Raw genomic sequence first — 12979 nt, 5'->3', positions numbered from 1 at the left:
AAGGCATGAGGGCTGGTGCGCAAAACTTTCTCAGGGTATTGCACACTGTCGACCATCGAGGGCACAAGAACAGATTGAAACGTGTTTGTAAGATAACTAATGTTTGCGAGACACAAAGTGGGACACAAAGGCAAAGCAAATATCGTACCACATCGAGCATTCGCATGATAAGTCTGCATGTTTCTGTTACACTGGGACTCTAATAATACGGACGAAATGTTACGCAAAAAACAAACACTTCTTCTCTGGGTTCATGTTGCTTCCTTTCGGACAGCTGTAAACACGGGCGAAAGCGTCGAAATTCTTCACTGCCTTATTGCAGTCCGCTGTAATGTCATTCCTGACACCCGTGCTGTCGCATGTCATGTAGCAAAGCGTCATGAAAAAGACCTTGTCTTCCGGCAGCTGCTCGCTGAGTGCCAACGGTTCGGTTTTGTCCACCAGGTGAGATTCCACGAGGGCGGAATAGGCGATCTCAAGGGCTGGCACCTCTGGAAATGCACTCTCATGTCCGGCGCCATTACGACACGCAGCCCTTTGGCGGAACGCTTGTAGAGAAGCATCGGACAGCATGGTGTCGTTCAGTGCGGTTTCATTCGTGGCCCACCTGATACCTTCGTCATCGATCGCCCTTACCATCTGCATGGCCAACAGGAAGAGCAGACCACCATACAGCATGCCGTGGGTACCGTTGCCGTAGTACGCGGGCGCTGCGGCAGCGCCGATCGCCATCTGAACGGTGTTTGAGACGTAGCCGTAGCGAACGTAGCCCGGGAAGTTGTTGCCCGGCAGCCGCAACGCCTTGTTGTATTCTGGCGTCCTGCTCATTTCGTTCGTGGCTGCCAGCGATTTCAGCCAGTAATCGGCGAAAGACGACTCTTTCTCCGGAAAGTCGGCGTAAAGCCTTTCCAGCACGCCGTCGTCAAGAATCGTCTCGGGTGGCAAAAAGTCCATCTTTATGGCGGCAAGCTTGGTGATCATCCGCATCTTGTCCTTTTCGTCCATCCAGATGGAGTTTCGAACCTTCCCGAAAGCGGCAGAGACGAGACTTTGGAAGCCGGCGTCAATAACTTTTCGGTCGTGGACCGGTAACCGGGTGACGACGCCGAGAGCGAGCACGAGGACTTTGTACAAGAGTTCCACCTTGTGCGCACAAAACGCCGGAATGTAAGCGGCTGCTTTCTCGTGGCTGCCGTAATAGCCCACGAGGAAAGCGTAGTTGGTCACGGGTGCGTAGTACTGCAGAAGAAACCACATCAGGTGCTTGTTCAACATGAGCGTGCCGTACTTGACCAAGAGCTCGGCCACCACGCTCAGGAAGGCGACGTCGGTGGTGACAATCTCGTCGTCGATGGTCAGACTCGGTTGGAGTGACATGCCCGTCTGGAACGCCTCGGTCCAGCCGGTGCCGGACGCGTTCGGGACGTGGGTGTCGATTTCGCCGAAGGTAAACTTCGCGGGCCTCTTTCGAGGAGAGGCTGCCGCGGCGTGTAAGCTGTCGAGCACGTCCCCTTCCATGTCACGAATCTCTCGGATGGCTTCCTTATTCAACGGAGGCGGTCGCGTTCTGGGGTCCGGGTAGAAGAGCTCTAGATACAGCTGCCAGTAGCGATCGTACACCTCTTGGACGCTTTGATGATGATTGCGAAGGATGGGAACATAAATTCCCGGAGTGACCAGCACACGCTGCCTGCCACTGGCGGAAGGTTGCAGAAGATAGACGGTTATCCAGTACGGCAACAGCCACTTGTAGCTTAGCACGACGAGCAAGGTGAGTGGTGGCTGTAGCTCCTCGGGCGCCTGCGGCCAGCGAAGCCTGTGGTGATCGAAGAATTTGCGCATAAGCGCAACCTGCGACGCGTTGGAAGGGAAATAGCGCTCGCACATGCGGTACATAGCGAGCGGCTTTCTCCCGGTGGGTATCTTCAGCCGGCCCATGGTCAGGGTATCCTCGAAGCGGTCGTACCAAGTGAATCGGAGGTCGTCGATCACCGACTTGGCCTGCTCACGGTGCATTCTTGACATCTGCCACGCGGAACAGACGAAGGCCCTAAAGTCGTCGCATGGGTCGAGCGTTGTGTTCAGGCGATCGGTGAGCAGCGTCGCGTGGCGTTGACAGTCTTCGGTGCGGCACAGTCTGAGGTGACTAAAGTAGCGTTGCGTAGCCAGGAGGAGAATGGTGCCAAAGACCATTGCGCAGATGCCGAGGGTTATGGCGATCGGGGTCCATACGGCCTTTCCTGCAGTTCCCGTTCTCGTCAATGACGTTTTCGTGAATGCTGTTTTCGTCATGACATTCTCCGGTGTCCTCGACTTTGCCTGCGGGAAATATACAGTAAATTACTGAAGTGACAATTGCAAAAGCAAACTCAACGTTGCCAGCCTGAATCCTTGCGATTGGTCTGGTGCGTCAGCACTGGATAGCCTTAACAAATGTTCAGGTGACATGTCATGTGCCTACATATTGGCAAACGCGTAGCAGTGGAAAGCGAAGTGTGCCGAGGACCCTCAGGCCTCATTTTGGAAATTCACTGCGTACATGGTCTCCCGATTGAGCTTTTATGGTTAGGCAATGGTATTTCAGAAACACGGAGTTTGGTGCAGCACAGCGTGTGCAGCCTGTATTTTCGAGTGCAGAGCTGCGCCCCACTTACCATGTCCTGGAGTTTTTCGTACGAAGTGAGCAATTCAGTGGTGGCCACGGACTTCCGCTGCGCAGATTTCGGTGACAGGCCTTTGGCCCGAACGTCGGATTCGTGGTTTCTTCGTTTGCCCTGCGAGAATGTGTTCACGGCGAAATCTGCTGGCTGACAATGCTCACGTCAACACAGGTAGTTATACATTTTTGCATGTAGTCGTTTTGAAAACCGCTCGATAGCAGCGCTGCACGCGCCACAGGCCAGAGTGGAACGCTCGGTGTCATTAATGTACTGCTAACAGCCGTGCTTATGCATCTTTTTCAGGGTCGCCAAACAAAGTATCCAACATCTTTATTGAGCTGCGCTTCAAGCCTCGCCCAGGTGCGTATACAACATGAGTGGCCAAGAGCATGCATGGCCGATATCGTTCAGGACAAACATGATTCGCAGCCAAGCATTCTAGAATCCGCATTTGACGTCACGCCGCGGGGATAAAGGACACCGTTGTAGATCTGTTTGTCAAAGGTGAGGTGATGTGGTTGAGCGTCACCTCCGCACGAAATCATTAAATATACATATAAGTACGAAGCACTAACGTGAATGCGCATGCGCGTCTGTTAAGAATGTTTTGTGCTGCGAGCGTGACCGTTCCTATCTGCAGAAACTAAGGTTGTGCTGCGTCCATGTGCTTCGAGTTCTCGATTAATTCGGCCTAGCTCCGCCATCTGCTAACCTCCTGGTTAGCTCCTACGGTAGAGGAACCGCGTAGGAAATGCTTTGGTTCTGGGTTCAATCCCCGGATGAGTATTCATTGTTCTTCAACTGCGAAATTTCTTCCCTTGTAGCTTCTTGTTGCAGTCGGGTGGATGACAATTTTTTCCTTTCGACTTCGTCTGAAACAGTTCCTCTTCTACAGATTTTCGTCGCTTGCAAGTTGCCGCGTATTAGTGTCTTTCTACTCGTTCAGTGGCTATGGCGTTCTGCTGCTCAGTAAGAGGTCACGGGTTCTAAGTCCAGACACATCCACACTACGGCGTCCCTCATAACTCACTGTCCAGTCTCGGGACGTTAAACCTCCACATTTGCTTTTTTTTTCGTGCATATTTTGCACAACAGCATTGGTAGTTTCGATATCCGACCCGTAATCACGCGACAATGGGTTTCAAGGAGCATAAGATGGTATATCAGCTGGCGCCATGCGTGCATGCATACCTGCGCGGACCGCGTGCTCATGTTGTTTCTCCCACTCCCATCTATACGTTTGTTATGGCGGAAGGTTGCGGCGTTGCAGCTTTCGATGTTTCTGAAGCGTCCAAAGTCGCAACCATTTTCAATAAACTTATTAAAGCGAAGCTCTCTTTTTCTCTTCCACTGGGTTTCGCGTGTCGTTCTTGTGTCGTCCTTAGCTTAGGTTTTGTGCATATAGCAAGAAATCTTGACCGACAGAGTACTGCCAGTGAGCGCACCGCGGTTCTGCCTAATAAAATGATAAATCACGAAAGTAAGACAAGCGAATTGACGCTACCTCCTCTGGCGGGGACCTAGTAGGGGAAGGAACCTTCGACCACGGTCCCGCCGGTCGCGAAGGCGTGGCGTCAGGAGACATTCCCAGAAGGTACGGCACGCTTGGGCCCCACTGCGGTTCTTTTTCTCCGGCCGGGGCGCGCAAGGGCGATGAGGCCAGTGACGGCGCTCCAACATCGAAAGGCCGTGCGCCAGGTACGTTGCGCGCTCCAGCGTCACGTCCCTGGAGAACGTTAACGGGGCTGCCGGTGGATGTCGGCGAAGCGCCAGGCGCGCTCTTGGTACCGACGCGCGGCTTCACCGAGCGTCGGCGCCGACTCCGATGTTTCTCGAAGGCCAGGGACTGTGCGCTTGGCTGCGGCACTGCAACCTGTGAGCGCGTTGTCCAGGTGGTGAGCTCTTTTGGCGCCCAATATGCCAGGCGTCTCGGATAAGCAATGCAGGGCGACCATTCGCGCATGCGCCATCTGGAGGTAGCTAACACATACGTTTCTAAGAGGCTAAAGTTGGTGGGTTGCAAGGATGCTATAACGTAAAGCTTTTCCAATCTGTTTCTATGCCATTTCCGTCATTTGCGCTTAGCGACTGATCAAAGACTTTTGGGCCAAGCCCGCTTTTTCTGCGTCACGCGACGTCACAAAACCGCGAAAGCTCACCACGTCAACATGTACTAAAGATGCATTATTATTATTCCGGACAAAACTTTTTTTTAATAACCGGTGACTGCCCCGTTAAGAAAGGAATGGAAGACGGCTACCCCCCGATGGCTAACGTGTTGGCTACTCGACTGTCTGTAAGAATGGATATCTTGGCGTATAATAAACATTTTCCCTGAGAATATAAGGCTATTGAAACCTTTCGACACGTATACATCACCCTGCCAACTCTACTTCGCAGAGGTCCCGTTGCAGCGGCATCTTTAACACCCAGTTACGCGTCACCGTGAGTTTCTGCCACCGCAAGTTAAGCAAGGGGAAGCGGACCAATCGGAGACGCCGGCACCACTTTCCTCACCCGGTTATCTACTTTCACTGTAGTAGCTCGGTCCCATTGAAACCCTCTTTACTTCTGTGCGCTCCTCACCTCTCGTAGGCCAATTATATAACGAAAATCTGGCATGGCTTTAACAAAAAAACGTCACCGCCTATAAACGAGGGGAACGTTTGATCGGGCTGTTCAAAAAAGGTTATGTGTCAAAGCTCGTGATTATGTCGAGGATTGCGTAAATTAGAAGTCAGGAGGTTGGAATACCATCAAAATGGAATAGCTTTACGTTATAGCGGCCCACGTATACATCCAACATGAACATATGGAGATAGCATACCATCCATCCTCGTTGCTCGCTTTTTCTGCGTAAGCTTGCGCTGTACATACTTGCAATACGAAAGTAGCCACAAAATTGCAGAGGTCGCTTCACCTCGTGCTGTAGTCCTCGATTTCTCTTTTACAAAGCTGATCCTAAACCCGGCTTGGGAGCCACGAGCCTGAGTGCATAACAGGTGCCATCGTGGAAGAATGGAGCAGCATTAAACACAGCCGATCCTTAATAGAATGAGTGCCGATATAATAATTATCGGTACAGCAATGTACGTATGAGATTTTTTTCGCCACGGGTAATTACAATGAGCGTAGTAGTTATAAGGGAAACTCAAAATGCATGCCTGGACGAGGTATCGCTCATAGCGAAATAATTTTGTTTTTGTTTTTTTATTTTTGGTTCGCATGCTCGATACATGTGTAAGATACCAGCGATATGTGTAAACGTTTGCGAAAGTAATGCTTGAATGCAAGCCTCCTTCCATTTGCTCCAATCTGTGCTCTGAAATATGAATTTTGAATAATTTCGACATCTATTTACAGCAGTCAGAGCCAATCTCAGCAACAGCTTGGCCATTTGTAATGTAAAGCAAAGTATTTACAACACAGATCGGGATATACGAGTTATCTATTGGTGAAACAATCGGGAATGCAGGTTCTTATTCGTTTTCTTGACGTAAGTGCCAAAATCTTCCTTCGTATCCGGCTTTGTTACATCGAGTCTAGCAGCATCACCTTTAGGTCATTTCTGTGATAATGTAGGCAGAAATACGAAAGACAGAGTTAGGCGTGGCAAGCTGGTGAAAATAGCGGGTGTGCGGGCGTGCATGCGCGCAATTTAGCAGGCCAAATATGTCCCATCAGAAATATAAGGTTCTGTGAAAATGATGGCTTTAGTTCTAATTTCATCTTGTGTGGCAGAATTACGGTAGAAGGCATACATTTCTTGAAAGCGTGAAATACAGTAAACCTATCTCACCGCGTACTGAATGACCTCTGGATAATAAGCGTTAAATGGGCGATAAGCAGTCTCGCAAGAAAGGTGTCACCGGTACTCCCCCCCCCCCCCCCTTTTTTTTTTTTCTTTCTTGTGCTCAAGTTTGAATTGGCCGTCGAAAAGAGGCGCGTATAGTTAGTAGCATCAATTAAAAGGCCCCTAACCCACTCTGATCTCGAAGGTGAGCGAGTGGTTTCACTCTCGCCTCCGCTACCCTCACCCACGGGCACTCTGTCTTCCTCATCGCATACTTCGTTGGAAGGCACGTGATACATCAGTACCAAACGTCTCGTTAGCGCTCTTGTTTGAAAACGCGATACATGAGGGGAAATCACTTGACTGCGCACGACAGGCAAGCGAGACGACAACGAAAAGTGGAGGTCCGACTTCATTGTAAAAGCATGCTAGCAGATAGATATTAACTGCTCTCTCTCATGAATGGTACAATCGACAGCTTTTACCCTGGTAGCGTCACGCGATTGACCCCGCTTACGCCAGGTCATGCGAAGACCGGGAAAGGAGAGGAGTACACGAATATTTGATTTTTAATTAACAGAAGCGTTTTAGGGGCCCTTTAATCAAATTGAACGCAATGAAAGTAGCCGTGAAACCTGGGACTTCAAGCCTTTCGTCACCGCTTGGACTGCCGTCGGTTGGTTCGCTTGCTGCATCGCCGGGGACGGAATCTCCGGTGGAACTAATTCCCTCTGCTCCTTCTCCTCCCAATGCTCTTGAGGCTCCGGTTCCGCGGTTGTCCTGCCTCCGGGTGGCAGCGATGTCGCCGGCGGTTCTACGTATACGACAGTGCGCCTTTCAGGAGCACCGGGAGGCCCCGCGGGTTGGTCTTCCACCACGGTGGTGATGGCTGCGGGAGAGGTACTGGTGGCAGGGGTTCTCGGGTCGTCGCCCTCTGTTACAGGCTTTGGAGAGCCCGGGTCACTTTGCGATTCTTTCGGCCCGCGCTTGTCCGGCTTGTCTCCCTTCCGTCGGTAAGAGTCTCCGCGGCCGTACCTGGCGCCGCCTTTCCTCATGGTTACCTAGGACCGGTGCAAGAAAAATTATGCTTGGTTCCATTCCTTTCTTACCGTCAGAGTCATTCCGTCCTGCAGGCAAAGCACCGGCTGGCCTAGTCGCTGATCACCAGCACATTTCGCCAGACCGCAGAAATAGTTGGACCGGGATATTACATTCCAATTCTTTCTGATTACATTCTCTTCAAACGATTCTATTCAAGTTCCTTTCGTTTGCGAGATTATACGTCCAAGCATTGGATTCTGTTTGATGCCAAATCAGACTTCATTATGCATTTTTATGCACCTCCCCCCGTCTACAGCGGCCGAATTTACAAAGATTTTAGTTCGTAAATGCTCTTTGCCATTGGCCGGCCGCTTTCACTAATATGTCCAGCATAGTTATTGGCTGAAATTTGCTCTTATGAACAATGTTATTAAGTGAGAACTTACCAAGTCTATCGACTTTCACGATAAGTTACCGGACACTGCCCAACGACCTCTAGTTCCTATAGACGGTGCAAACGCAGGCTGCTTCACACCGCTGCCGCAAGTCCGCTGGGGGCTGCACACATGGAGAAAAAAAGTGCGAGGTGGCATCACGTGACAATTATGAAGCCTAATCATAAAAAATAAAGCAGGATTCGCGGGGAAAACACCCAGCACGTAATGACAAATAGTGAATTTTTTTTTTGTCACCGGGCGCGTACGTGCTTGTCTGTGCCCTGATTGCCGAGAGGTTCTTACGCTAAATTATTTTGTAAAAGAACATCCTTGCCAATCGTGATGTTACTGATATTAGTGCAGGTGGCTAGCCAATGGCGAACGGCACTTACGATCGAAAAACTTTGCGAATTCGATCCCTGATGGCCGCACGGGAAGTTATAACGCATGGATAATCGTGCTCACGCTACGGAGGCAGCGTTGCTCTCGCAACGGCAACAATAATTCTGAGTTAACTAAACAACGCATCAAATTCGGCGAGCAAGAACGCGAGCGGCGCAAGTTGCTGAAAGCAGCGGCAACTGTGTACGTGTCCGGTGGCACACAACAAACCTACCGCGAACCAAGCCGCGTGCGGCGGGCTGTTTCAACGCGCGCTGTGCGGAATCCCCAAGTAAAAGCAGGGAGGCGACGGCATCAAAGTGGCTTGTCTTGCCTGACGCCGTGCTCCAGCACCTAGTTTGTCTTTCCTCCATGGCGGCAAATCAAGCCATTATGCAATAGATCTCCGTCGCGTCCGCGCCCGTGTCGAGCGCCAGTGTATATAAGGGGAGAGCCATCTGGCGAAGAAGGCGAAATAGCTGTGATTCGTACCTTTCGCAAGTTCCGCTGCAGAGACGTGAAAGACGAGCGTCGCCTCGGTTCTGCGCTGTTCTTCTCAATGCTCGTGGCACGCGTGCCACGTGCCGAGGATCGTGATGATGATGGGCCTCTTTAAACATTGCACGTACCCACAGTGGAGTGTGGGCAAATGATTCGTCGTGCTTGTAGGAAACGCACACATAATTATACTAACGACACGAATTACTTGAAGATGAGATATAGAAGATGGGACAACTGCGAACAAACGGGACAGAAAAGGATAACACAAACACGCCCTTGTGTTGTCTTTGTCCCGTCATTTAGCGCTTCTCAAGATGTTTCGAATGGACGATATTGGAGAGTATGAATTTAAGGAAATGAAGGAACGAATGAGAACATATTAAAATAACGGAAATTGCAATAAAGTTGGTAGGAAGAAAACAAACCAATGAGGCCAGAAATTAGAGTTCAAATCGCATTGACCCTACAAGAAATCCTATACGGCAGCGCAAACATACCTATCGCTGTGGTCAAGAGTCGATGCCCCCAAGGATAGAAAATTGTAGTGACAGTCATTTCTAACCCGAAACAAAGAGGGCATTTCAAATATCCCAAGCTGTGGTGCCTACTCTGGATACTCAAAATTTCGCCAGGTTGGCATTTTGGGCCAATCAGAGGTGGCGTAGCCGCCCTGGTAGCCAATCAGAGCTACTAGTACTACTGCTGCTGCTGCTGCTGCTGCTGCTGCTGATGATGATGATGATGAACGGTGGATTTACGCTTATCTGAGGATTGGCCTAGAATCAGGTGGTGAGAGGGCGCGTGAGACAAAGGAGCACCTTAAAAAGAAAAAAAAGGAAAAAAAAAGACAATGTAGGAAGAAAATAACAAGAAACAAGAATGTGTATAACTGAGAAGTCAGACTGGGTCGAACTGAATTACCAAAGTCATATTTAAGTTTGTTGTGTCGTAGGAATCCGGAGACGAACGAAGAACAGTAGCAAATAGTTTGTTGCTACATCGTGCAGCAAGAACGGAAGTACAAAATGCTAGTGACCAGAAGAGAAACATGCTAGCCTTATAAGCAATCGCGGTCGGGTCATGTGACTACCTGGAAGCTTGACTTGCTGGTGCTATCGACAGCACGTGGCGTTATCACATACATGACAGAGTTCTAACATAAGATTTTTTTGTAAGCACGGGCTCCGGTGAACGAGATTGACGGATCCTAGCAAAAATGGAGCTTGAAGCCTGGTCAGCAATAATTCGATGGAATAATTATGTGGATATTTTATATATTTTCCTGCAGTGCCGTATAAGCTTGCGTTTCGGAGAAACCTCTTTGGTCTTCAGCTGAGTGATGTAGCTTACGCTCCGAAGCTTCACAGTTGTTTTACGAGAAACGCCGAGGTAGGGGGTTAAATTTGACCCGCTGGGTTTATTTAACACACACGTAAACCTATAGCCATTGCATTTCACCACCACCGTAATTCAGCCGCCGCCGCCCCCGGCAAAGGAACCCGCGACCTCGCTCTCTGCAGCTGGCGAACACCAAAGGCATTAACTCGGTAATAAGCATGCTTGAGGGAATTTAACTTCGAAAGGCTTCAGTACATTTTTGTTAGGGTATCCCTTATACTGGCCTAGTTTCCGTTGTCGTCTGCCTCCGTTATGGAAAGCAGACGGCGCTGCCACGGGTGCGCATGCGCGGAACGAACACCACACGTCGACGCGTTGTCTCGTCTCATAAGGTGAAGGCAGCATTGCCTAGTACACCGCTCTGGATTTAGTGAGACGTAGTGCAGCCGCTTCCTAAAAGAACGGCATCTGCTTTCCGCGAGCCTAACAAAAACGACAACAACCGGACAGGACAGGAAGATGAAGCGCTTCAGATCTGTGGTGAGCTTCAACTGTTGTCAAGGAGGAGGAGGAGGAGGAAAAACATTTACTAAGAGAAAAAAACAAAAAAAGCAGGCGTCAAGCTCTCGTCTTGCTCGCCTCCTTAGCATCCTCCGGAGGACGAGTTCTTGTGCGCATCGGTATAAGTTGCCGTTTTTTTTTTTTTCTTTCTTTCTTCCTTTTTTGTGTCACTTCGCTTTTTCTTTCCAATCTTCGTCTCAGGGGACTTCCCAGGACAAACAGTGTATGGCCAACAAGACTTTAAACGTAAAAGCTCGAGCAAGCTGTCCGCCGTTCGGAGCAGTAATAAATACGTACTGGAACCAAGTGGGAGGGGGGATGGGTGGGGGAGGGAGGGGGAGGAACAAGACGGAGGCTTTTCTACGAGCTTGGAACGCCCCGCGAGTTTTGTGCGACTCTGAATGCTCTCGTGAGCTGTCTGGGATCGGAAAGATATTTCACGTTAGTTCGAGAAAGCATACGTCCCTAAGGTCAAGCGCTAGTCGTTGTGAAAACAGACGATCTTCTGTCGGGGAACGCCAACAGAAGCTCTAAATATTATCATTCGGGTGCAGGCGTGTCGGGATTTGGCGCAAACTCAGCGACATGCATAGTTTCACGTCGCTGCAGATGTTTTATACGCTGTCCAGAAAACAAACAACACTCGGGCTTGTGCAACGCTCCTAAGGCTATACAGGCCTGTAGTTCTTACTGAACTAAAAAAAGAAAAAGAAAGACGTTTCGCACTTCTTGTTGCAACCGGTGGCATCACTTCCCATAATCACCCGAGAAGTCAGTGTATTGTGTCGCTCGCACAAATCACGCATTCCCGGCATATGGGCTCAACAATTTGCTGCGAGACGAGAACAGTTCGAGCACGTCGCTTCGGATAAAGCTGCGCGAAGGCGGACATTTGCTGCACGTGGCGGTGCTGATCGACTGTCGTCGCCGACGTAAAGCCGGGAGGAAGAGTTTCCGAACGGAATGGCCCACTCGCAACTTTGGATCGGCAGGCGATCCTGTAGTTCCTGACATTGCGTGCAATATGCATTTGCTCTCTCGTGCAGACACCCACACACACACAAAAAGAACAGTAAGCCAGGCGACGGTTCGGTTTTCGTTTTCTTCTGCAGCGCTTCCAGTAAGGCGGGTGTCATCTGCGACAACACCTCTGGCTCCATAGAGTTTCCTGCAAAAAATACTAGAGAGAACTCTGTCGCTAGTGTCGCTATAAGGTAGCTTATATGGAGGAATGGGGGCTATTCTGTGCATTGTCAAGTTCCGCCATATTGTTGAATTCACCATCTTATCATCTCTGATTGGCCCAGAGAGCTGCTACTGCCTCTCTGATTGGCTCGAAATGCCACCATTACAGAATTCGAAAATACGGCGGAATTTGACATTGTCCGGAATAGCGCCCACGTTCATCACATGCATTTGCCTAAACTTCGTCCTTTTGCCTTCAAATGGCTTTTTTCCTGTGCAAATTGGTTATTTTATGCTAAATTGCAGTTAGAAATGCCACAATTCGCAGTAATCAGGCACGTGGGTGGAAATAAATTGCCCTGCTGTGTTAAAGAAACTGTGACCGCTTTGGAAATTTAGAAACATAAATCGTAACAAATAACCTCGCAAATACTTTTGAAGCCACAAGCACGAAGCTTAGACAAATCCATGTTCTGACCGATATTGGTGGCGGTAAGAAAGGAAGCGCCATATTTGTCTATAGTAATTTTCTAGGAAACTATAGTTCGGTAGAATGGCCTTTAAGGTCTTAATAAATGATGATAATGGTCGTCGCAAACATAAACAAGGAAAGGTTTCCGAACGGAACGGCACAGTGGCAACTTTGGACCGGTAGGTGCCCTGTACTTCAAGTGTGTGCAATATGCATTTACTTTCTGACGTGGGCACACAAAAAGAAGGAACCGCAAACCAAACAACACGTTTCTCGCTTTTTCCTGTTTGACTTCCAGCAAATCGGGTGCCCTCCACCACGAAGTCCCCAGCGCAGGGTGCAACGCGAGCCCACGCAGCCTTCACTCTATCGCTTAGTGCTTCTTCAAACGTATTCAGCAAGCGGCCATTTTCCACAGTGGGTGAGCAATGCTGCTGCTGATGCTGCATATTTCAACAACTATGATTTACTTTCTACTATGCTTTCACTTACCACACTGCTCTGGCCCATACTTCACTTTAGCGATGGGCATTCGTTGACTTAGCAACGTTCGTGCTGCCGGTTGTACCTGTACTTTCAGTGCCGTGGAGCTCGCAAAAATATACTTCAG

At 49.6% G+C, this 12979-nt stretch overlaps 1 protein-coding gene across 1 annotated transcript; it reads right to left on the bottom strand.

Moving 5' to 3' along the window:
• Window positions 1-219: 219 nt before the first annotated feature.
• On the bottom strand, window positions 220-7508 carry LOC119461958 (neprilysin). The gene is made up of 4 exons (XM_049672351.1): window positions 7089-7508; window positions 4165-4533; window positions 2655-2774; window positions 220-2319 (listed from the first exon to the last, which is right to left on the bottom strand). The coding sequence occupies exons 1-4, from the start codon at window positions 7506-7508 to the stop codon at window positions 220-222; spliced, it is 3009 nt and encodes a 1002-aa protein (XP_049528308.1).
• Window positions 7509-12979: the final 5471 nt, after the last annotated feature.

Source organism: Dermacentor silvarum, chromosome 8, assembly GCF_013339745.2.
Source record: "Dermacentor silvarum isolate Dsil-2018 chromosome 8, BIME_Dsil_1.4, whole genome shotgun sequence".
Lineage (NCBI taxonomy): Eukaryota > Metazoa > Arthropoda > Arachnida > Ixodida > Ixodidae > Dermacentor > Dermacentor silvarum.
This window is presented reverse-complemented; position numbering and strand designations above follow the sequence as displayed.